Here is a 22,242-nt window from a genome sequence, read left to right on the forward strand (position 1 = left end):
TATCCTCCCAGTAACTCAATTATCTAGAGACATCCCATTCCTTCTGACAAAGTAGGTTGAAGCAACAGATGTTGAATCTGGCATGGAAATCAAAACTGATTGAGCAATTAGCAACAGAGATGGCCACCAGCGTTGGCTTGGGGACTGAATTAATAACGTACGAGAGTCATTGTATTTTGTTGGTTCATACACCTATGTGCATTTACTTAAAGGGCTAGAAGGAAAGTTAATTATATTTTCAGATGACATGAAGCAGAGAACTGATGTTAGCATGACAGGAAGCAGAATCAAGAGTGGAAAACTGGAGTGAAACCGAAAAAATATGAAATTCACCAGAGATTTTATTAAACTTCAAAATGGAAAATTAAAGAATCTAAGTATAATATGAGGAAGACTTGACTTGGTACATGGCAAAAGGATTTTGGTCTTTTGACTGATCAAGAGCTGAACATTAGTCCACTTTACAAGGCAGCTGCTACAAAAGTCAATACAGTTTTAGGTCACGTAAACAGAAGCATGGAGGGAAAACAGACGTAGGAAATGTTCCTGTTTGGGGCTCATGTTCTTGGTGTGTTTCTTTTTAAAACAACACACGGCATTTTCTTTTTCATGGGCTATCTAGAGCAGGGCTGAGGGGGAAAAATAAACTATTATATTCCTACCAATAAAATAGACTCATTTTATTTCATCATGTTAGATTGCAACAAAAAGCTCTTTTTTGTTCTCAAGGGGCTCATTTAGCTAGTGTTTAATCTTTCTACTCTGGATGGGAGCACGTGGTATTTACACTAGAACAGTAAAAAATTTCAAACACAATACCTTTATACAACCATTTGCTATTACAGTCCATAGACACAGGTTCAAATTAACAATGGCCCTATACAGACAGGCCAAAATAAAGCTGCTTCGAATCACTTTGGAGGTATGCTGTTTAAATGATGCATAAGAGTCCGGAAGCCGTGCCAAAGCTATGCTCCACTCCTAAGTACTGGAGCTTGGCTTTGGCGCAGCTTTCAAACTCTTAGGATGCATGCATCACTTAAATAGCATACCTCCAAAGTGATCTGAAGCAGCTTTATTTTGGCCTGTCTGTATGGGTCCAATGTGTAATTTAAAGTACAAGGAGCAATTGGGTCAGATCACGCAGGAAGAACACATTTCAAACATTTTGTCCTGATACGGAAGTTAATTGTTTACTAATCTTGACTACCTCAGCCAAAAACCTGGCAACAACCAAGATCACACTGTGATTATTGCCTTCTAATAAGAAGTTGACATAAAGTTGGGCCAATTGTCCTGGTCATATGTTGTCAAACCTGCTTGTTGAATCCATAGGGCAAAAGAATGTGCTTCACGGGTTCTACTTCTTGGTTATTGCAGTGAGAGGGACACCAGCAAATCTAACTCAGGGCCTTTCAGAGGGGTAAACATTAAATCTGGCCTTTGTCAAAAGTTGATAATAATTAACAACAGTCAAATTCTTTCAATACTCAGCTAGGTAAAAAGGCCCAACAGACTCTTTACTCAATGAGTTTGGTGAGCAGGATAAGTATGAATGTGTCCAAAGGTCACGGAAAGCAAGATCCCACAGCCATTGTTTTACTGATTTGTGAGCAGTGTCCAAGTCCAGAGGTCAAAGGAGACAATGACACAACAATTGAAGTAGCTTTTTGGGCAACAAGGTTTGACCAATCAGAGGTAATTGTTCTGAGATAGATATAGAACCAAACCTTTGCCCAATTTAAAAAATATTAATTTTAATCCAAAATTTTAAAAGCTGCCAACCAAACTCTTGTGAATGTAGGGCATTCCCCTGTTTCTAAAAATGCACCTGGGAATTTGGGGGCAAGCCTGTAAAAATATAGCCAGAAGATGATTTCTCTTGTTACTCCCCCAATCCAAACAGCAGGAGCGTACAGCAACTGCAACTGTCTTAGCATTAAAGACTTTAATGATAGGTGGTATATATTGGCCCCCTTTGGTATAAAAATAACACAAAATGGCAGGATGACAAGCTTGTGCTTTCTGATCTGTGCATAGTCCAGGACATTGCGTGATGGAATATCAGCCCTACGTGTTGAAAACCTCTAGCTCTGTTCCAGAACATTGCCACTAAATGTCCGTCTGCACTGGGAAAATTTCTTTTCAAAAACTATAACTTTAGATCTCACAAAATTAATTTTTAGAACATTTTATAAACAATAGTTCAAGAACTTCTTTAGTAGATAGTTTAGCCCAGGTCTGGACTATGACAGAAAACCGTAAATCCATTTGGCCCATAGAGTACAGTGGAGATTTTCCTGTCTTCAAGTTTGTGCAAATGACTTTTGGGATCCCTTAAGCCACTTTCGAGGTCATTTATAAATAAGTTTTAAAAAGTTGATGCAAGAATACAGACTTCTCTGGCCCTCAGGTTGTTGATATTTGTAATGTACAGGATACCTCCGCTCTCAGGGACACAAGCCTTCAGTAGATTCAACAAATGGAGTAAATCACAGTGCATCAGTGTTGTCCGGACTGAAGAATTTCCCCCAGTTACACTAGTATATTTAGAGTTCAAATCATTCACCTGTTACAAAAGCCTTCCCCCTATTTGCCAGCAATTCAAAATATACACTGCACCCTTGTTATATGCTGGGGTTTGGCTCCAAGATCCCCTGTAGATAACAAAATTCGTGGATGCTCAAGTCCCATTAAATATAATGACATAGCAAAATGGGGTCCCTTATAAAAAATGGAAAATCAAGGTTTGCTATTTGAAATTTATACTTTTTTTGAACATTTTCAAACCGTGGATGCTTAAATCCATGTATAAAAAATCTGTGTATAAGAAGAGCTGACTGTATTAGTTTCCCAGGTTTGGCCCCTCTTTATTTTCCTTCTGTACCAAGCTACAGATTCCCACAAGAACAACCTTAGCGACTGGCAATTCATACTTCCTCCCGACAGATCTGCTCATTGTCCCAAGTGAACCTGATACACAATCTTTACTTCTCCTAGGTTCACCAATAAGACATCATAACCATCATCTTGCATTTACAAACACAGCAATGAAGCATGTCAGGACCATGTCAGGAACTTCCTGACAGTAAGGGCTGTTCGACAGTGGAATGCACTCCCTTGGAGGGTGATAGAGTCTCCTTCCTTGGAGGTCTTTAAACAGAGGCTGGATGGCCATCTGTCAGGGATGCTTTGATTTGGATTTCCTGCGTGGCGGGGGGTTGGACTGGATGGCCCTTGTGGTCTCTTCCAACTCTACGATTCTATGATTCTGACATTCTGGCCTTCTAAACTATATCTATTCCACCTTTCAACAATAATACAGTCTATGCTTATATTAAGCATGACAATAATCTTGCAGTAGCCTGGTACTGGGTTATCAGGACAGCATACATGGAACTTTTCTTTTTACCAACTTGTGTTTTAGACTCCACTACACACATCAATGTGATTCTAATTTGCATCAATACAATTATAGGGTCTAGTTCAAGGGAAGTAACAGTACCATTCTATTCTGCCTTGGTCAGGCCTCACCTAGAATACTGGGTTCAGTTCTCGGCACCACAATTCAAAAAGGATGTTGAGAACCAGGAGCATGTCCAACGAAGGTTAACCAAAACTGTGAAGGGTCTGGAAACCATAAAGCCCTCTGAGGAAAGACTTGGGGAACTGGGTATGTTTAGCCTGGAGAAGAGACAGTTAAGAGGTGATATGAGAGCAAAATATCAAGGGATGTCATACTGAAGATGGAGCAAGCTTGTGAAGTCTACTTCTTTGGAGGTCTTTAAATAGGGTTGCCATAATTTGCTACCACCAAACCGAGACAAAACGTAGAAAAAATATAGGACACAATTTAGGACAAATGTAGGACAAAATGCAGGACAAAATTTGGCCCAAAATGTAGGACATTCAAGAAAAATGGAGGACACAAACAGCTAAAAGCAAGAAACATTAATAATTTTTTAAAAAATTAATATAAATCATTATTTACACAAAAAAAATCAAGGAGATTTTGACATTAGACAGAAGGTACACAACAACATATATATTGAAAAATACGTACATCTGTACCAATTTGTGATATGCATCTGGAGTTGTGTCAGCCAGTTCTGGATGGGGTCACACTTCCCCTGAAAGATTCGGTCCTCAGTTTGGGGGTGCAGTAATCCTTCCTTGGTAATTTTTTCCATGTTTATGATGCTATGCTTACATATGTTGTAATCCTTCTATGCCTACTAATGATTTGACAGGACAAATGGTCACAATATTGTTGAGAAAGGCGATGAAACTACTCTCCTATTGTTAACATTCTGCAACATACGAGGGTCATTCAATAAATACTTAGCCTACAAAAGAAAAACGAAAATTTTGGAAAAGTGGCGATTTATTTTTCAACACAGTCTCCTTTTAGCTCAATACACTTGGCCCAGCGATGCTCCAACTTTTACAACCCGTCCGAAAAATACGCTTTCCTGAGGGCTGCAAAATAGGTCTCCATGGCGGCGATGACCTCCTCATTCGACCCAAATCTATTCCTGGAGAGTGACTTTTTCAGGTTTGGAAGCAAAAAGAAGTCACAGGGGGCCAAATCTGGGGAATACGGTGGATGGGGCAGGAATTCGTAGCCCAATTTGGCCATGACCGTGGAGGTGTGAGGCGGCGCGTTGTCGTGGTGGAACAGCACCCATTGCGCCGACAGCTTTCTCATGCCCAGTTCTTTGTGTAAAATACAATGCACCGTTCCTTCTGCGATGCCTACAGTCTCAGCTATCTCGCGAACCTTCAATCGGCGGTCTGCCAACACGAGATCGTGGATTTTTTTTTTACCCTCTGTGTATTGGTTTTTTCGAGACTTGGGCATGGCTTTATTCAAAAAACTGACCTGCGGCCATGAACAAATCCATTGAACCAATTCTTGACGGTCGCCATCGAAGGAGAAGAGTCACCGTACACAGCATCCAAGCATCTTGATTTCGCTGCTCATTTTCCCTTCCAAAAACAAGAATTATCACGAACGATATTGTTCTTTTTCTTTTTTTTTTGAAACCGACCGACATGCTTCGCTTCCAAAGGCTATCAAAACAAAACAAATGAAGGGAATTGACTGAAACTTTGACAGTAGGCCTTCTAAAAGAATGTACTGCACAATGGTAAAAACTCTTGTGTAACAGCAGCACAATCGGGCGGTGGGCTAAGTACTTTTGAGTGACCCTCGTATAGCAAGTACGTATACAAGCTGAAATGAAAAGCCACCAACACTGATCTCCTTTCTAGTTGTGTGGTAGCTCTAATTTGTTCCCTGGGATTAGAGGTGTGCTGTGTAGCAGTCCAGGGGCAAAGGAAGCTGAGGGAGGCTCTTGTTAGAAAGAACAATCAACAGGGAAGTCAGACTTCTGGCAAAAGAAGATTGCACCTTGGTGCAGCACCTGGAGCTTGATCCAAGGATCTTGCCTTTTTGTGCTGTTTTTAAGGATGGTTTCCTTGTGGTCCTTATTTACCCCTTGCTATATATATTGCTTCTGTATCATGTGGTAAGTGGGTGAATATTTTTCTTGATTTCTCTAATCAAAATTAGTAAGAGGATTTGGTTTTTTTTTTGAAGGACACTAGTCCAAAAATATGACAGCCTTTTGTTTAAGAGCAGGGTATAAATACTCCAAATAATAATTAAATATAAAAAAATTTAAAAATATATTCACTAACATTTTAGCAATTATTTTTTTAAATGACTTCAGTTCAGTGTTGTAGTCTTGCTGTGGTGAAACAAATAATTTTCTAGGATTAATTAGTGGAGATTTTAAAAACCCTACGATGGCCTAAGACAAGACAATTTTTGTAATCCAAACTAGTTATTTGGAGCTCCCAGGATTTGAATTCTGTGAAAGATGGGAAGGTTTAGTCCTGAAAGAAGAAACAATTCATTCCCAACATTGGGCTGAAACAGACAGGCCAAAATAAAGCTGCTTGGGTCACTTTGGAGGTATGCTGTTTAAAATGCTGCATGCGTCCTAAGAGGGCCAGAAGCTTGCCAAAGCTGCCTCCAGTCCTGTTTTTGTGTGTGTGTGTGTTGGCAGTGGTACAATATAGCACATTTCCAATGGGAATTATGAGCATTGAATTTGGCCAGTCCAGATGGGAGAATAAAGAATTATTTCTGAAGGATTTTCCCAAATTTGAAAATAATCTGTTTAGAATAGAAAGCACATTATAGTTAAAAAATATGGAGGAAAATGAAGCCAAAATTTTCCTGTTCGTAAGAGCGGATGAGGTTGAGAGGAATATGGTCACTGCTGAACGTGTGGCAGAAGTTACACACAAATGGTGGCTGGCTGCTGGCTGGCCTTCACCACTGCACTGAGCCTAAATCCACTGGATGTTCAATGTGCAGATGCAATGGATGAATTCAGGGTACGTCCATTCGACAACATTCACTTCCCTGCCACTTTTCCTTTGTGGATAGCACAGATGCTTGACGTTCACCTGGGAGAGGGAAGATATCAAGGAAGAACATGAAGTAGAAGATAAAAGAATTTATAAATTTTTTGTTGGACTCCAGGATTTTACCAGTTTTACCCAAAGTTGATATATAGCTTTAACAATAAACAAGGAAGAGCTGGAGGAACGGAATTCTCTGTATGAGGGAAGAGTCTGGGTCGATGAGGAGGAATTCCCGAAGGCAGCCTGACACTCATATTGGAGCAGTGCAGTTTTCTTGATGAGCCATGATATATGCAGGCACCAATTCAAGAGGCAGGGGACAAAGAAAAATGAAACTCAATCGGGGAAGGTAAGAAAACTTACATGCCTCCCAATTTTGTGCAGGTGAACAGGGACCCACTTAATACCTCTGTTCTTTTTACTAGTGAACAAGAAGAAAGTGTCTTTCTCCTTTGAGAGCTGAAAACTCAGTTTCTTTACACTGGCTGCTCACTATAGCCATTTTATTTCAGCAACATTTCTGCCTCTCTGCAGAGAATCTCATCAACTTTTCAGATTTCGTATGTAAAACCTAAGAAAGAGTTGTACGGTATTTAATTTCACAATGATATTATGACTTCTACAGAATTTGGTGCAATCTCTCTCTCACACACACATGAAATGTTTTGTTCTCCCTGAATAACAGTTATAAACATCAGAAATATGATAAAGGGAGTGCAATGTGTGTACATGTGTGCGTATGTACATGTGTGTGTATGTGTATGTGCTTCAAGTAGCCTGTCAACTTAAGGCAGCCCCTTGAATTCACAGGTTTTCTTAGGTGAGATATCTAAGAGGTGTTTTTTTTGTTTTTTCCAATTCCTTTCTTCTTGAATATAGCATCAAGCACTCATAAACACTGGCAGCTCCCATCCAAGTCCTAAACAGGGCTGACCCTCATTAGGCTTTTTCCAGACTGCAAAATAAGCTGCTTCGGGTCTTTTGGAGGTATGCTATTTAAATGATGCATGGGTCCTAAGAGCCCAAGGTCAAACCAAAGCCACACTCCATTCCTAAGCACTGGAGTGCAGCTTTGGTGCAGCTTCCGGATTCTTAGGATACATGGATCATTTAAACAGCATACCCCAAAGAGACCCAAAGCAGCTTTATTTTGGCAGTCTGTAACAGGCCTTAGTTTCCAAGATCTGAGAGGATCTGGCGCCTGTACGATATTTAGGCATATGGGTATGCATGCTCATATTTTAAAAGTTGTCTAAAACATCTTCCTAAATCTAAAACAGGGCCAGAACAGGAGTGATTTATCCAGAGTACCCCCAGAAAATAACAACCCTTTTGGAAATTGGGGAACTGACTGTGCATTTGTCTGCTTTTCAGCTTTGTGTGTCACATGTGTTCACACATTTATGAGTATTGAGAATACTAAAGGCTCCAGCACTTTATCCGGGGTTCAGCTCTTTTGGCAGTGTGTGCCTGGTTTTTAACAACAAAGTGGATTGTAACAAATATATTACTATGAACAGATTAACACATGTAGTATTTTAATAAGATTTTTTCCCCATTCAAGCCACAGGAGAGATAAGAGGTTTGCCAGAGCAGGCGGGGGGGGGGGGGGGACACACTAGTCTCTTGAGGCAAAAACCTCTTGGTTTTCCAATATACCCAGCTTTATTTGCTATATACATTTGTGGACTCCAGCCCATCCATCAGAAAACAGCTGAATTATTTGATTAATAATTATTGTTGTTTTTTTTACATGTAAACATGTCCTTGTCCTTCCTTGAGAAGGCCACCTTAAGTACAATGACAGAGGGCGAGATTCAACATCACACCTGCAGAGCCTAACTTTCTACTCCAGGCGGTGGTGAAGGTTGTTTCCTCTGCTCATCTGAGCCCGCGGGCTGCTGGATTAGTGAGCTCCAGTCATCATAGCCAAAGGGCCAAAGACGCTATGAACTGCAGCACCAAATCCAAGGCAACAGGTTGAGGGAGGGCTAGTTTTGTACCCTCTGACTGGATGAGTGGGAGGATGGGGTTATGAAGGTTTGCTTTAGTGTGAACCCACACTACCCCTCTTCAGCCTTCCATAAACTGAAACATACTCATCCTAAATACTCAAGTGCCTTAAGTGTTCTGTGCCTTCTAGAAAGCATGAATATGTTCCATCCTCCTCACTCATACTTTTCAGTCTTTGCTTAAGAGACCCCCAGTGCAATATCCCCCAGCTGTAATTGGTTTGCCTTAATTTGTCTTGTTTTTGTTTTCCTTCCTCGTCACGATGCTGAAGAGCCCAGTGTGCAGTTCAGCACAGTCAATGATACACTGGTGGCCAAGTGTATCTCAGCAGTGGTACCACATGCCAAAGGTAACCTGGCGTAACCCAGGGAAGAGGATCTGTCCAGCTACTTCACAACAGAGATCCGGAAGAGAAGCAAGATGGGTCCCATAGGGTGGTTTTTTCCTTTGAAATACCCCGTATTGCTTCATGAGATCTATACATGTCACATTGAAGAAGAAATGTGCTTAACAGACCTGTCAGATCCATCCATAAAGTCCCAAGTAAGTGATTTACTGGTTGTAGAGCCAACTGGTTCAAAGACAAATCATCATGCCCTCTTACTTTCAGGAAAGGAACAGTCGCTGCTAAGCCTCGGAGCAGGCATGTGTTTGTACTGGGGGATTTCCTTGGCTGAGGGGTACAGAAGCAGTGATTTGTAGGCCTGAAAAGATGTCTCGAGAGGTGTATTGTCTTCCCCCCGGGGCAAAGATTCCGTGATGTGACAGGGAGGCTGACAAGACTGGTCAAGCACTGGCCAATAACCCTTCTTTGGTCCATGTTGGAACCAATGATACTGCAAGACACAGCCTTCAGAACATCAGAAGGGATTATGAGGCTCTTGGTAGGAAGCTGAAAGAAATGGATGCACAAGTTGTCATCTCGTCTCTTCCCAGTCCAGGAAGGAGAGGAAAATAGCGGATGTGAACAACTGGCTCCGCAGATGGTGCCACTAAGAAGATTTGGATTCTTTTGATCATGGGCTGTGGTTCCATGAGAAGGGACTTTCTGGCAACGGATGGGTTGCATCTCACGCAGTTGGGAAGAAATGTTTTTTTTGCCAACAGTCTTAAAATTACAGGAGGGCTTTAAATCTGAGTTCTGTGGGGGAGGGAGACAATGTTAAGGAGACAAAGGGCTGGAGACAATAGTCAAACTGACATAGAGGAACAAGACAAATTAGTGCAAGGATTCAACAGTGGAAGGCAAAGACTTGCACCAGCAGCAAGTAAAGGACAAACCCATGGTCTGCGATGTCTGTACACTACATGTACAGAGCATGGAAATAAGCAAGATGAACTTGAACTCCTAGTACACACAAAGCAAATATGATATAATAGGCTCACTGAAACTGTGGGATGAATCTCATGATTGGAATGTAGAAATAGAGGGGTATAACCTTTTTAAAGAGAATAGGCCAACAGGAAAGGAAGGAATAGCACTATAGTCAGAGATATTTACACCAGTTGAAGAGATCCAGGACATCAATACGGCAGCCAGGTAGAGAGCATATGGATAAAAATTAAAGGGGGAAACAACAGGGATTTATTGTGGAAGTCTACTACAAAACTCCAAGTCAGATGGAGATTGGCTGTCTTTCTAGAACAGATGACCAACACTCAGAAAGAGAGATGTAGTTTGTGATGGGTGACTTCAACTATCCTGATATTTGCTGGAATTCAACTCAGCCAAATCTCAAGGTCTAGCAAATTCCTCCACTTGCCTCAAAGACAGTTTCATTTTCCAAAAGGTGGAAGAGGTAATAAAGTGGTCAGCTAATCTAGATCTGATCTAAAAGGAGACTTGGGCCTTTACAGACGGGCAAAAGTACGTGCTGTGCACGTACTAGGTTAGAAAGGGGTGCCCTTTCCGGATGCCTACCCTAGTATACGCCGGCGCTACAAAATGATGCCGCATGTTCTACACGGGCACTATTTTGACGTCGCAGACGCCAGCGTCCGCACATCGCGTGGCAGAAATGACGTCGTCAGTGCGCCATGTTCCGCGCCGCAAGAAGCTGCATTTTGCAGCTTCTTTTTTGTTGCGTCCGGGATCACGCGTTGTCCGCTGCGGTTTCCCGGATGCAGAAACCAGCGGCGCTGGCAGACCGTCCTTTTTGGGCTGTCTGTAAAGCACCTTGGGTAATGGGGTGCAAGTTTGGAATTTAGAGGTGGAAAGTGACCATGTGTTTCCTGGTGTTTGTTGTACAGTGGAAAGGAGAAGCCAGGCATAGTCAGACAACCCATTCTAGACTTAGGAGAGCGGATTTCAGTAAACTTAGAGAATACTCTGGGGTGACCCATTGCCATGAGTACGAAAAGAGAAGGGAGTTCAGGATGGATGGGAGTTTTCTCAAAGGGAGATACTGAAGGCACAATTTAAAACAGTTCAGTGAGAAAGAAAGTGGGAGATGCCTCAAGAAACCAGAACTAAGGAACTTTCAACTGAGCTAAAGTTTTAACGGAACATATATTGTATATGAAATGGAAAAATGGGAAATCACCAAAAGGGAATTCAAACATTAGCTAGTCTGTTTAGAGATAAAGTCAGAAAAGCTAAAGTGCAGAATGAACTCAGGCTTGCTAGAGAGGGCTGAGAACAACAAAAAGGGTTTTTTGATATGTCCGCAGCAAAAGGAAGAAGAAGGAAGGTAGGCAACTGCAGTGGAGAGATGGCAAAATGCTAACAGAAGACAGAAAAGGCTGAATTACTCACACCACCTTCTTCCCTCAGTCTTCTCAGAAAGGAAAAGGGTGCTCAACCTGAGGATAATGGAGCACTGGCAGAATAGGGAATTTCAGCACAGAATAAGCAAAGAGATACCTTGTTAAGCTAAATGAATATAAGTCTCGTAGGACCAATGAACTACATCCAAGGGTATAAAAGAACTGGCCAAACGTAATATTGGAGCCATTGGCAATAATCTTTGAGAAATCCTGGAGAAAAGGAGAAGTCCCATCAGACTGGAGGAGGGTAAACTGTCCTCTCTCTCAAAAAGGGGAAGAAAGAGGATCCCAACAATTATTGCCCAGTTAGTCTAACATCAATATCAGGAAAGATTCTGGAGCGATCATTAAACAGAGAGTCTGTGAACATCTAGAAGGCAATGCCATAATCACAAAGAGTCAACATGGGTTTCAGAGAAAGAAGTCATGCCAGACAAATCTAATCTCTTTCTTTGATAAAATTACCATCTTGGTAGATGAAGGGAATGCTGTTGATATAGTAATCTTGATTTCAGGAAGGCCTTTGACAAAGTTTCCCTGACATCTTTGCAATTCAATTTGCTTGATAGACACGAGTCAGTATGATTTGAAATGGATGTTGACTAGAGACAAGGTGTCGATCAGTATCCAAGTGTTAATGTGTAGGCTGGGCTGACCCAAGTGTGCTCAGCATGGCTCTCTCCTGGTGGAGTGACATGGGTCCCAGTGGCTCTGTCCTGGGCAGCTATTCAACATCTTTATCAATAACTTTAATGATAGAATTGAGGGCATACTTATCAAATTTGCAGATGCCAAATTAGGAGGAAAGTTTAATACTTCTCCAGAGGACAGGATCAAAATTCAAAACACCTGAATAGACTAGAAAGCTGGGCCAAAGCTAACAAAATGAAATTCAACACAGAGAAATGTAATGGTATGCACTTAGGGCGGAAAAATGTAATGCACAGATATAGGATGGTGACACCTGCCTGAATGAAACTACGTGTGAAAGGGATCTTAGGAGTCCAAGTAGACACATAGTTGAACATGAGTCAACAGTGTGATGCGGCAGCTAAAAAGGCTAATCCAATTTAGGCTTTATCAATAAAAGTATAGTGTCTAGAGCAAGAGAAGTAATAGTGCCACTCTATTTCTGCTTTGGTTAGGCCCCACCTGGAATGTTGTGTCCAGTTCTGGGCACCACAATTCAAAAGGATAGTGAAAACTGGAGCGTGTCCAAAGGAGGGTGACTAAAATGGTGAAGGGTCTTGAAACCACATCCTATGAGCAATGACTTAGGGAGCTGGGGATGTTTAGCCTGGAGAAGGTTAAGAGGTGATATGATAGCCTGTTTAATATTTTGAAGGGATGTCATATTGAGGAGGGGGCTGGTTTGTTTTCTGCTCGCCCGAGACAGGACCTGGAACAATGGATGCAAGCTACAGGAAAAGAGATTCCACTGAACATTAGGAGGAACTTCTGACAGTAAGGCTGTTTGACAGTGGAACACACCCCCGAGGGCAGTGGGGTCTCCCTCCTTGGAAGTCGTTGAAGCAGAGGCGGATGGCCATCTTTCAGGGATGCTTTGATGTGAGTTCCTGAATGGCAGGGGGTTGGACTGGATCCCTTGTGGTCTCTTCCAACTCTATGAATCTATGATTCTAAGGTCAGGCTGCTTTCCTCACACAACCTTTGAGAACGATTAAAGCCCGCTTGGCCAACAGAAAAAGTGCAGAAATAATGAAGGGTGGCTTTCCATGGTAACATACTAGAATTGGATTTCCTGCATTGCATCTCTACTACTAGGACCATGTCTTGTTTCTCAGCTTATCGCAGAAAAATTCATACTTCCAAGTATTTGGAAGTAGGCCATAAGGAAGAAATTCGGCACAAAAGCTTAAGGGACAGTCTTAATTACTGTTTGTTTGATCAATGCTATATTTTAAAGCTGCCATTTGCTTTTTACTACAGAATGTTTTTTCTATAGCAAGTTTTATTTTCAGAACATGCAAAATTTGGAGATCTTCAATAAGAAAGTTTGCACATTTTAGTTTAAATCCATTAAAGGTTTTAAAATATATAGAAATAATATTTGACCAACAATTTACAGGTAATAAATGTCAGGTCCTAGAGCACCTCCGCGTTAACTTTCTAGGGTTGTGTATTTTCCTGATTTCAGGAGTTTATATGATGGAGATTAACAAAAGATAAAAGAAACAACATAAAGCCTTGAGACATTTTAAAGATTAAAAAAAATTATTTGGTGTACATTTTGTGGGCTATAGCCCATGTATTCAGGTGCTGCATAGAAAGCCAAGGCAGAGGGGGCAAGCAAGGGCTGTCACAGAATCGGTTAGGGAGGATGGAAAGTGGGGACCGATGGGGAGTGAACCGCCACAACTAGTCAACATGCCTAGGACGGTGGGAATACTGGAACGGTACGCAGGTCGCGAATGGGGCGGACGTGCAAGGCTACAGGGCGCGACTCAAAGGGGACAGTAAGGCAGGGAAGAGGACGGCCAAAAAAGAGACAAGCGAACGTACTCCGCGGAATTATGGGGGTTGCATTCCATTCAAACGGTCATAGCAAACGCGGTTCCGGGCGGCAATGGTTCAGTGAGGAAAGAGGCAGGGGGCCGTGGGGTGTGGTGCATTGGGCTGGGTGCGGCTGGCCGCCCAGGGAAGAATGAACAAGCCAAAACTAATAGCCGGTTACAGACAGGCCAAAATAAAGCTGCTTTCGAAGTCACTATCACTTTGGAGGTATGGTATTTCAATGATACATAGTCCTAAGAGTCTGGAAGTTAAGCCAAAGCTGCACTCCAGTCCTTAGGACCAGAGTGTGGCTTTGGTGCGGCCTTTGGACTCTTAGGACGCATGTATCATTGAAATACCATACCTCCAAAGTGACTCGAAGCAGCTTTATTTTGGCCTGTCTGTAACAGGCCTAAGATACAGCCTAGTAAATTAATGGGCACTTTCCTGGCAATGGCTCCCCAATGGGGCAGAAGGGACAAACTGGTTACTTGAGATACTACTCTCACATTGTCATTATTAAGTGACTCTCTGTAAATTAATAGCAATAGCTTTCTGATTTTTCTTGCTGTCTGTCTCATACTGAGAACCACCATAGTGCAGTCATTTGAACACTGGACTACAACAGGAGATTAGAGTATAAATCTCTGCTCGATCATGGAAATCCATGGAGTGACCTTGGGCAAGTCACACACTCTCAGCCTCAGAGCAAGTCAAAGCAAATCACTTTCAACAAATCTTGCCAAGAAAACCCTATGATAAGTCGCCATTAAGTCAGAAAGAACTCGAAGGCACACAACAATTGTCTCATATGTGGTGGTTGTTTAGCTGTTGTTAAACTGCAACTACCATTGCACGTCACTGGCTGAGCTGGCTGGGGCGGATGAGAAATGAGAGCCACAGGTTACTCACTCCTGATCTAGGAAGCGTCAAAGTGTGAACTCTACAAAATTAACATCTCTCACTGTTTAGTGAAGATTAGAAACTCAATCCTGAATACAGTACTTATACAAGGAGGCACTCCATAGCATATCTCTAAGGACAATCTCCCCCCGCCCCAAGTTAGAACAGGCTTCAAATAGCCATCTATCTCCACTGTGTTCCTGTAGTAAGAATTTCCTTACGAATTAAATGTTAATATAGGAAATATTGAGGGGTGGCGGTGGTAAGCAGTAACATTTTGTCATTTACCGTAATAGTTTTTGTTATGCTATAGTAATTTTAGTAGGCTTTGTGAGGTTATACTCCATTTCACTTTTTCTTTTTTTCAGAGAGGAAATACCATAACATGTACAATAACTATTAGAAAGACAAGCCACCTGCAAAGATCAGCTCCTATTGCTTTCATCGCATATACTTTTCAGCTTTACACGTTATCTGAAGGCAGCAGAAAGAAGAAAAATGTAGACTAGATGATAGCAAAACCCTCCACAGTGCAAGGAGGTGGTTATATTCTTGAATGTATTAAAAGCATGCCTGCACAAAAAACCCACATGAAATGATTGTCACGTTTGCCTTGTTGTTGTTCTTAGGCACAGAAAGTACCTGCGAATCTCTGAACAATAAAATCCAATAAGGCCAACAAGTCTGCCTTTTAAAATTTATTTTACATGAATATGGCCCACTCTGAACAAACATGGCTAGTGTACCAGCTCAACCTGAGCAAAAAGGTCCTGGCCACAACAGACCTTTGAGCTTCTAATAGACTGGGTCCAAAAAAACACTCCTCCAAGCAATAAACCTCCTTCTGAAGGGAGAAGGTAAAAGGACATAAGCTGACCTGTTACCTCCGAGATGGTACTTTTTCTTACCAATAGTACTTGTTTCATTTGTATTTAGGTTTATTCACTCTCACTTGGACCTTTGTTCAAGCTAGTAAATTCAAAATTATCATAGATCCTCTCCTGACAAAGCAGAATGCTTTGTTGACTCATGCCAGCAGCACTGATAGCAGCTTTCATTTTACAATGAAAATTACTAGGATTTGTCCAGACTTGATATGCATGCTGTGTTTTGCCTTCCAACTGCATGTTTTACCTGTTGATACAACTGCTTTAAGATGACAACACATAATCAGTGCACTTTAGCTCCTACATCACTGGCAACTAAGGCGGGATGCAAACTGCCCCTTTGAGGCGGCCTGCACCCGCCCCTTTCCCTGCTGGATTGGGGCCTGGGCATCTGCAGCGGCAGCCCCAAAACCCCCAATCCACCGTTTCTCCAGGCCTTGGGGAAGCAGCAAAACACTGCTTCCAAGCGGCCTGGAAAGGGGTGTCCTTGAGACTGCGTGTCCCAAGGACAAGACAGCTGCGGGGAAGGAGAGAAGGGGGCCGTTCAGCCCCTTTCTCTTCCATATCACTGGCGCGGCTGTGTAAAGGCTGTGCCAGCGATAGGCGCAGCGAAAAGGAGCTCTGTTTTGGAGCTCCTTCCAGCGCCGCTGAAAGGGTGCCACAAGTGCCCTGCAGCAGCGCAAGCACGTCACGCCTGCACCGTGCTGTTTGGCTGCGGTGTGGCCATGACGTCATAATGGTGGCGCCCGTGTATACACGAGCGCCACCATTATCACACCGCAGGTACATGCTAGGGTTGCAGGGTGTCTGTAAAGGATGCCCTGAGGCAACCCTAGAACATATCCAGGCCAGCGCAAAACACTGGTCTGGAAAGCGCCCAAGAGACTATATGCATCAGTCTCAAGTGGCAGGAAGATAATACACACATGGTTGTCCTGCTTCCACATACCAGATAGGTATATTTATACATCTTTATAGAGATTCACATATGATTCTGCAGTTTTACACAGATTATATTGTACAGCCTGGGAGTACTGTGTGGTTGAAATTTTAGCCTTCAAATGTATCTCATCACATCTTCCTGTTCTACAAATAAACAAAAGCAATAATGGTACTTTTCTGATTAAACATTCCTCTCCAAAGAGGGGGGAAACTACTTGGGAGAATTTTTGAGATTAATACATGGGACTATACATTTTATGCCAAGATAAATTTGCCCGGCAAATGGAGATAGGTCACACTCTATCAGATGAGCAGACATACACACAGTCCAGTTATGATCAAAAGTTCAGGAATATGCATTACATGAGACAATACCCCTTCCATTATCCAATCACTGCTGCCACTGGGAGAAAAACTGCTTTATTTTTGAAAATTAGTTGCCTGGGTGCATTAATGGGTTAAAACATTATCAAGTCTTTGTTAAAACTAATCATTTCAATGGCATACAAACATTCTAAATAGAATTTTCCTTATCATACTATGCTAAACAGGGATATCCAGTAAATGCCAATTCATATGGGTAGCTTGCAGTGTGCACACTGATTAAACATGCAACACTGAGGATGCAGGTGCACATGGCAAGCTGCTGTATGAGATCTCCTGTGTGGTCAATTGTGTGCTTAAAGCTGAAGAAACGCCATGAAGTACTACACATGAGCCTTGTAACCCAGCTGCCTTCACAGCACTGCCTAGAATTCTTCAGACATCATTCCTGTCCAAGATGTGCATGAGCTTCTATTGAGATATAATATATTTATATGTCCAAGTTCTCGCTCAAAGGGCTCCAGGTTTTTATAAGAACAGCATAAACCGAATTTAAACCAAAATTCTGTACATATGGCTGGGCTTGGTACTACCCGATGTGTGTCGACAAGGCAAACCAGCCTTCTTCCTTTGGATTATCAGTCTGCAGAAATGGAGAGAAAAGGATGAGGAAAGTTACACTTCTGGGACTTGTTTCTCTCCCTTTTTTGCTGTCACTTCATTCCTGGCCCATCCCAAGCAATTTTCTTGATTCTACACACACAGAGACATCTATTGAAAATACCAACTTAATGCTCTACAGCTACTGAACAGACTCAGTCCTTGCTGGGCTTCTTTTGGGACCCCCTAGTCTTGAAGCCAGCATTGTCTAATAGTTTGAATGATGAACTAGGATTCAAATTCCTGCTCAGCCATTGTAGGGACCTGAGCAAGTCACACTCTCCCATCCTTAGAGGAAGGCAATGGCAAACCTGCACTAAACCTTAAGGATTATAGGACTGCCACACATCAGAGTCAACTTGAATGTACACAAGAACAATTCCTTCTCCCACAGTCTAACAGATTCGATTGAGTGAAATTTTGAGCCATATAAGAATAAGTGAGGTATTGTCGGATAATGTTGCATGTTACTAGTGTCACTGTATGTGGCTGTGCTACTGTGATTTCATTCAGAAGGTTTGACAGTTTTATTGTATTTTATTGAACAACTGGAGCCACAATTGTTTTTCCCCCCCAGTGATGCTGAATCTCCATTTGTACGTTTTGATATTCCATAAACCTTTTCTTTTTCTTTCTCTTCAATTCTACTGTCCCAGAGATTACCGCATCTATAATCCAACTTCTTCTTTTCAACCACAGTTATGCCTGGAATGTATGTTTTAATTGTATTGCCAGTTCGGATCTTAAAAGTCCAATAAGATTTTTAATTTATCATTTCCATTTTTTTCAGGCTTATGTTTTTTCCTCCAAGGAATACAAACCTTTATCCTGTGGCTGTTGTTTCTCAACTGTACATTTCCCAGCGAGATACTTTGTGGCAGATACATTTTTTGATCTAGAACAATAAATGAAAAGAAGTGGGAAAACTCTTAGGAATTTCTTTTGTAAATTCCTACTCTGTTCAGAAACTGGAGGGTAAGAGTCAAGGATTTATTTTTCATGATCTAGCCAAAGGAATACATCACCACAGTCCCCCAGTTTAGGATATACGAGAACACAACAGTAGAAATAAATCAACTTCTTATTCAAAAATTCAGAATAAGAAAACAACAAATGAACGAAACATTTTGCATGTTTGTTAACAGTTAATTTTCGTTACTATGTCTTTGTATTCTAGTAACAGAAAGTGTGGAGAAGGATATAATGTACTCCTTCCAACATTCAGCCCTTCCTCACAGGACTTATTTTCCAGTCATTTATCCATCTAGGGGGCAACACAGACAGACATAATAAGCCCGATTCTGGGCAGTTTAGAGGCATGGAGATCACATGCACGCCTTGAAGCTGCCTGGAAGCTGCCTCAACCCAGAAAGGCCACTCTGCAAAGGAGTGGTTAAAAACCACTTCTTTTCAGAGCGCCATCCAAGACCATGGCAGCAAAGCTGATTGGGGCCACACACGTCTGTTTGCCATGGCTCTGCAGTGAGCAGCTCTGGGGCGGCCCCAATCTGTCCTTTTTGGGCAGTCTGTTTTGCCCCTTTGTCATTCTTCTCAGAACCCACAAGCCAAGGGTTCCCTTGGAGGATTCCAATTAAATGGACAGAGACTCTTTGCTTCAGCTTCCATGTCTATGGAAAAAGATTTCTCTTTCTTCCTAGCCAGGCAGCAACACATACCCTGCAACTATCCTCACCTCTCTGGATTGGGACTGTGGTGTAGCATTTAAAGGAGCTTAACTACACATTCTTCTTTGAAACTCTTATCCAAATTGGGATTCCCAAGCCTCGATCCCAGTTTGGTGAAAAGTCTACCTATCTCCTCCAGTGGAAGGGTTTTTCCCAATACAAATTTCTAGGCACCATGATCCCAATCTGGATTGTTACTGGCACAGGACTGAAACAATGCATTAAAGCCTTCCTACACTGCAAAGGGGCCCAACCTGGACAAGGCATCTATGTGGGGAGAAGGAGGTCTGCTGCAAACGATGGGAGCTAGCATGAGGGTATGGGCATGTGAGTCAAACATACCTGCTGGTTCTTGCATTCTTCTAATCTCTGTGAGGTCTTCTGTAACAGCTGCCTGGCTGTAAGCTTCTCTGAGTCAGAAAGCAAGAGTGGGACAGGAAGAAAGAAAGCCAACAAACAGTGAATGGCTGTTGGCATGATTCCTGATCCTCTTTTTCATAAACAAATAGCTGGGTTCTAACTAAGTCTGGAGAACCAATGGAATAGAGAGAAAGCAGGCACAGCTACAGGACCAGTATGGAGGGAGCCACCTACCATTACCCAGTCAAGACAGGTAAATAATGTTGCTGTTGTTGGGGCTGCGTCTCCCTGGAGGTGGGGGTCTGGAAGGAAACAGGGAATGGGTGTTGCCTGCTCGAAAATTGTCCTTCTTGGGCAATAGTGGGGGCAGTCAGAGGATTCAGTTTATACCTTAGACAAATGTATAAACCTTCAACACAACCCCCACTGCAAGGCTCGACCCCTATGCTTCAGGAACACACACCCATATGGTGGTTCTGTTCTCCACTACTATATCTGGCTGTGGAGACTACACTGCATTTTACCAAACTACAATTTTAATTGTGTTAACCTTTGGCTAGGCATAATAAATTACAGACTTACATTACAGTATTACTTTCTCCTAATGTCCCCCACCCACCCTGCTTTAATCCTATTGTCTAAATCCTCCCTTATGCAACAACAAAAAAGTCTTGTTGTGCCATGGAGACTAACAGAGCATTTTAATGAAAATTTTCATAGCATATACTGTACATATATAGTCTACTTCCTCAATATCAAGCCGGGAGCAGACAATCCCCTTGCTCCTTTCCCAACCTTTTGAAGAAAAATATTATTGGCAAAATACAGCAGAAACCATTGGGGATTCCATGTTTGGCTGTGCTTCTTCTAAGCAGATATTGTGGCTGAAATCTCTCAATGTTTTTAGAGTGTCCACTTAAGTACTTTATGTAGAAATCATGGACTGGCCAAAATTGGGGGTGAGGGGGAGCAAATAGAATGGGGCCTGTGGGGTATTATGGTTTTCTTGCTTGTCTTCACCCATTCCAGTAAACTCTTTCCCAAACAGCTTTTTAAAAATAATGAGAATCTTCTAGAAGAGACCTGCTTATTGGTTTGTGACATTTCTTTCTCACTCTGCAAAGTGACATGCACATGAATAGAGCTAGGTAGTTAAAACAAAGTCAAGACAGCCAAATGGGAACATAAATTTACAATCCATCATTTACATTTTGGGAACTAGTGTCTATCAGCTACATAATACTGATTCCAAGATTCTAAGTTTAAAAGCTTCTGGCTGACCTGTGAAAAAAGAGGAAGTAACTGAATTTTACCTCCTTGCATTGCTCCCACTGACAGGGAAAGGCATATCTTCTTTAGAACTATCCAGAGTTTCTGCCACTGGAACAGACACCTCAGTTATCTGTCTTCTGTTTTCTAGAAAACACATGAAGGTCAGTTTCTGTTTACTTGAAGATAGCTAGATTGTATGAAAGTGATAAGCTACTCTGAGCACCAGTGTGTACTTAACAGAGTCAATGTGATGCAGTGGTTTGAGTATTGGACCAGGATTCTGGGAGTGACCAGCTGCAGAGGAAAGCAAAGGCAAATCTCCTCTGAACAAATCATGCCGCAAAGATCCTGTGACAGATTTGCCTTAGGATTTGAATGACTTGAATGTACAAAACAACAAACTTTGAGAACCTATTAAATGGAAAAGCAGCTAGATTTTTTAAAAATCAGAAAAACATTCTGTTAAAGAAGACAACAGCCATCAATATTATAAGAAATTATATTGCCTATTTGGAACATACCAGTTAAGTTTTCAGGTGGTGATGGAATTGGTGAAACTGGTGGAGACACAGAGATGAATGGGGATAATATTTCCTGTTTCGTCAGCAGCAACAGTTTTCCACGTGCTTCTGCACTCTGGCGATTCAACTCAGCTATTCGTTCATCCAAACTCTTTGGTAATTCCTTCACTTTGCTTATGGCTTGGCTATCTCTCTAGATGAGCATTTAAGAGGCACTTTTTATAAAGGCATGTTATAAAGGAAATGAATTTATTTAATTACTGAATGCTGCTGTTTAGAATATTCAACACATCTGATGTGCACAATTGTAGCAACAATGATCATGTTTACTTCTACAGTTTACTTTTAGGAACCTCATGCTGCTTAACATTACAAATGGCATGATGGACAACACAAGCTCCAGAAATACTATTTTCCAACAGGATTACAGTACTTCTTTCAGACAAAAGGCATTGCAATTGACACAATCTAATTATATTTTAACAAATTGTTAAATACACTATTGCATAAGAAATTACTATTCAAGGGGAAGGAGTTGTTTGCAAGGCCAGTGAATGTTTTCTTCATCCAAGGAGCCCTTGTCATAATGAATCCTACTTTGCACTCCTAAGAGAAAGAGAGAGGGGAAGGAGGAGGGAGAAAAACTGGGATTTTTGAGTTTACAAAGCACAGATCTCAGAAAGGATGCATTTTTTTTTAAAGAGGGAATAAGAAGAGAGAAAGCAAAAGGAAGCCCAATGCAAAGGATTGGAGCGGCTGCAGCAACCATGAAGGAAAAGGACTAGCCTTCTGAGGTTAACTCTGAAGTTGCCAAATGCTTATATGTGTATATTAAGCCTTTAAAATGAACTTTATGATTGCAGTTTGGGGTCAGACTAATAGCCACATGAGACCTTATAGAGAATGAATAATAATAATAATAATAATAATAATAATAATAATAATAATAATAATAAT

At 41.7% G+C, this 22,242-nt stretch overlaps 3 protein-coding genes and 1 long non-coding RNA gene across 7 annotated transcripts in view; 2 read left to right on the forward strand and 2 right to left on the reverse strand.

Annotated features, from left to right (window-relative positions):
- Positions 1-15,313, forward strand: part of LOC121920987 (butyrophilin subfamily 2 member A2-like) — a 54,608-nt gene extending 39,295 nt beyond the window's left edge. For both annotated transcript variants that reach the window (XM_042448372.1, XM_042448371.1), the window contains exon 3: positions 15,003-15,313. In XM_042448372.1, coding sequence (XP_042304306.1) covers positions 15,003-15,037 — 35 coding nt within the window. In that variant the 3' untranslated portion in view covers positions 15,038-15,313. The remainder of the gene's footprint in view (positions 1-15,002) is intronic.
- NAA50 (N-alpha-acetyltransferase 50, NatE catalytic subunit) overlaps positions 1-22,242 on the reverse strand; it is a 293,674-nt gene that overhangs the window by 59,502 nt on the left and 211,930 nt on the right. The gene's annotated exons all lie outside the window — the stretch shown is intronic.
- Positions 15,318-22,242, reverse strand: part of SPICE1 (spindle and centriole associated protein 1) — a 44,670-nt gene continuing 37,745 nt past the window's right edge. The window contains 5 exon segments of the mRNA XM_042448368.1: positions 15,318-17,430; positions 18,269-18,342; positions 19,475-19,542; positions 20,806-20,908; positions 21,286-21,478. Coding sequence (XP_042304302.1) covers positions 17,377-17,430; positions 18,269-18,342; positions 19,475-19,542; positions 20,806-20,908; positions 21,286-21,478 — 492 coding nt within the window. The 3' untranslated portion in view covers positions 15,318-17,376.
- The window catches only part of LOC121920992, a 1,228-nt gene continuing 295 nt past the window's right edge, over positions 21,310-22,242 (forward strand). The window contains exon 1 of the long non-coding RNA XR_006101815.1: positions 21,310-21,441. This is a non-coding gene — a long non-coding RNA (uncharacterized LOC121920992). The remainder of the gene's footprint in view (positions 21,442-22,242) is intronic.

This window comes from Sceloporus undulatus, chromosome 2 (assembly GCF_019175285.1).
Source record: "Sceloporus undulatus isolate JIND9_A2432 ecotype Alabama chromosome 2, SceUnd_v1.1, whole genome shotgun sequence".
Taxonomy (NCBI): Eukaryota; Metazoa; Chordata; class Lepidosauria; order Squamata; family Phrynosomatidae; genus Sceloporus; species Sceloporus undulatus.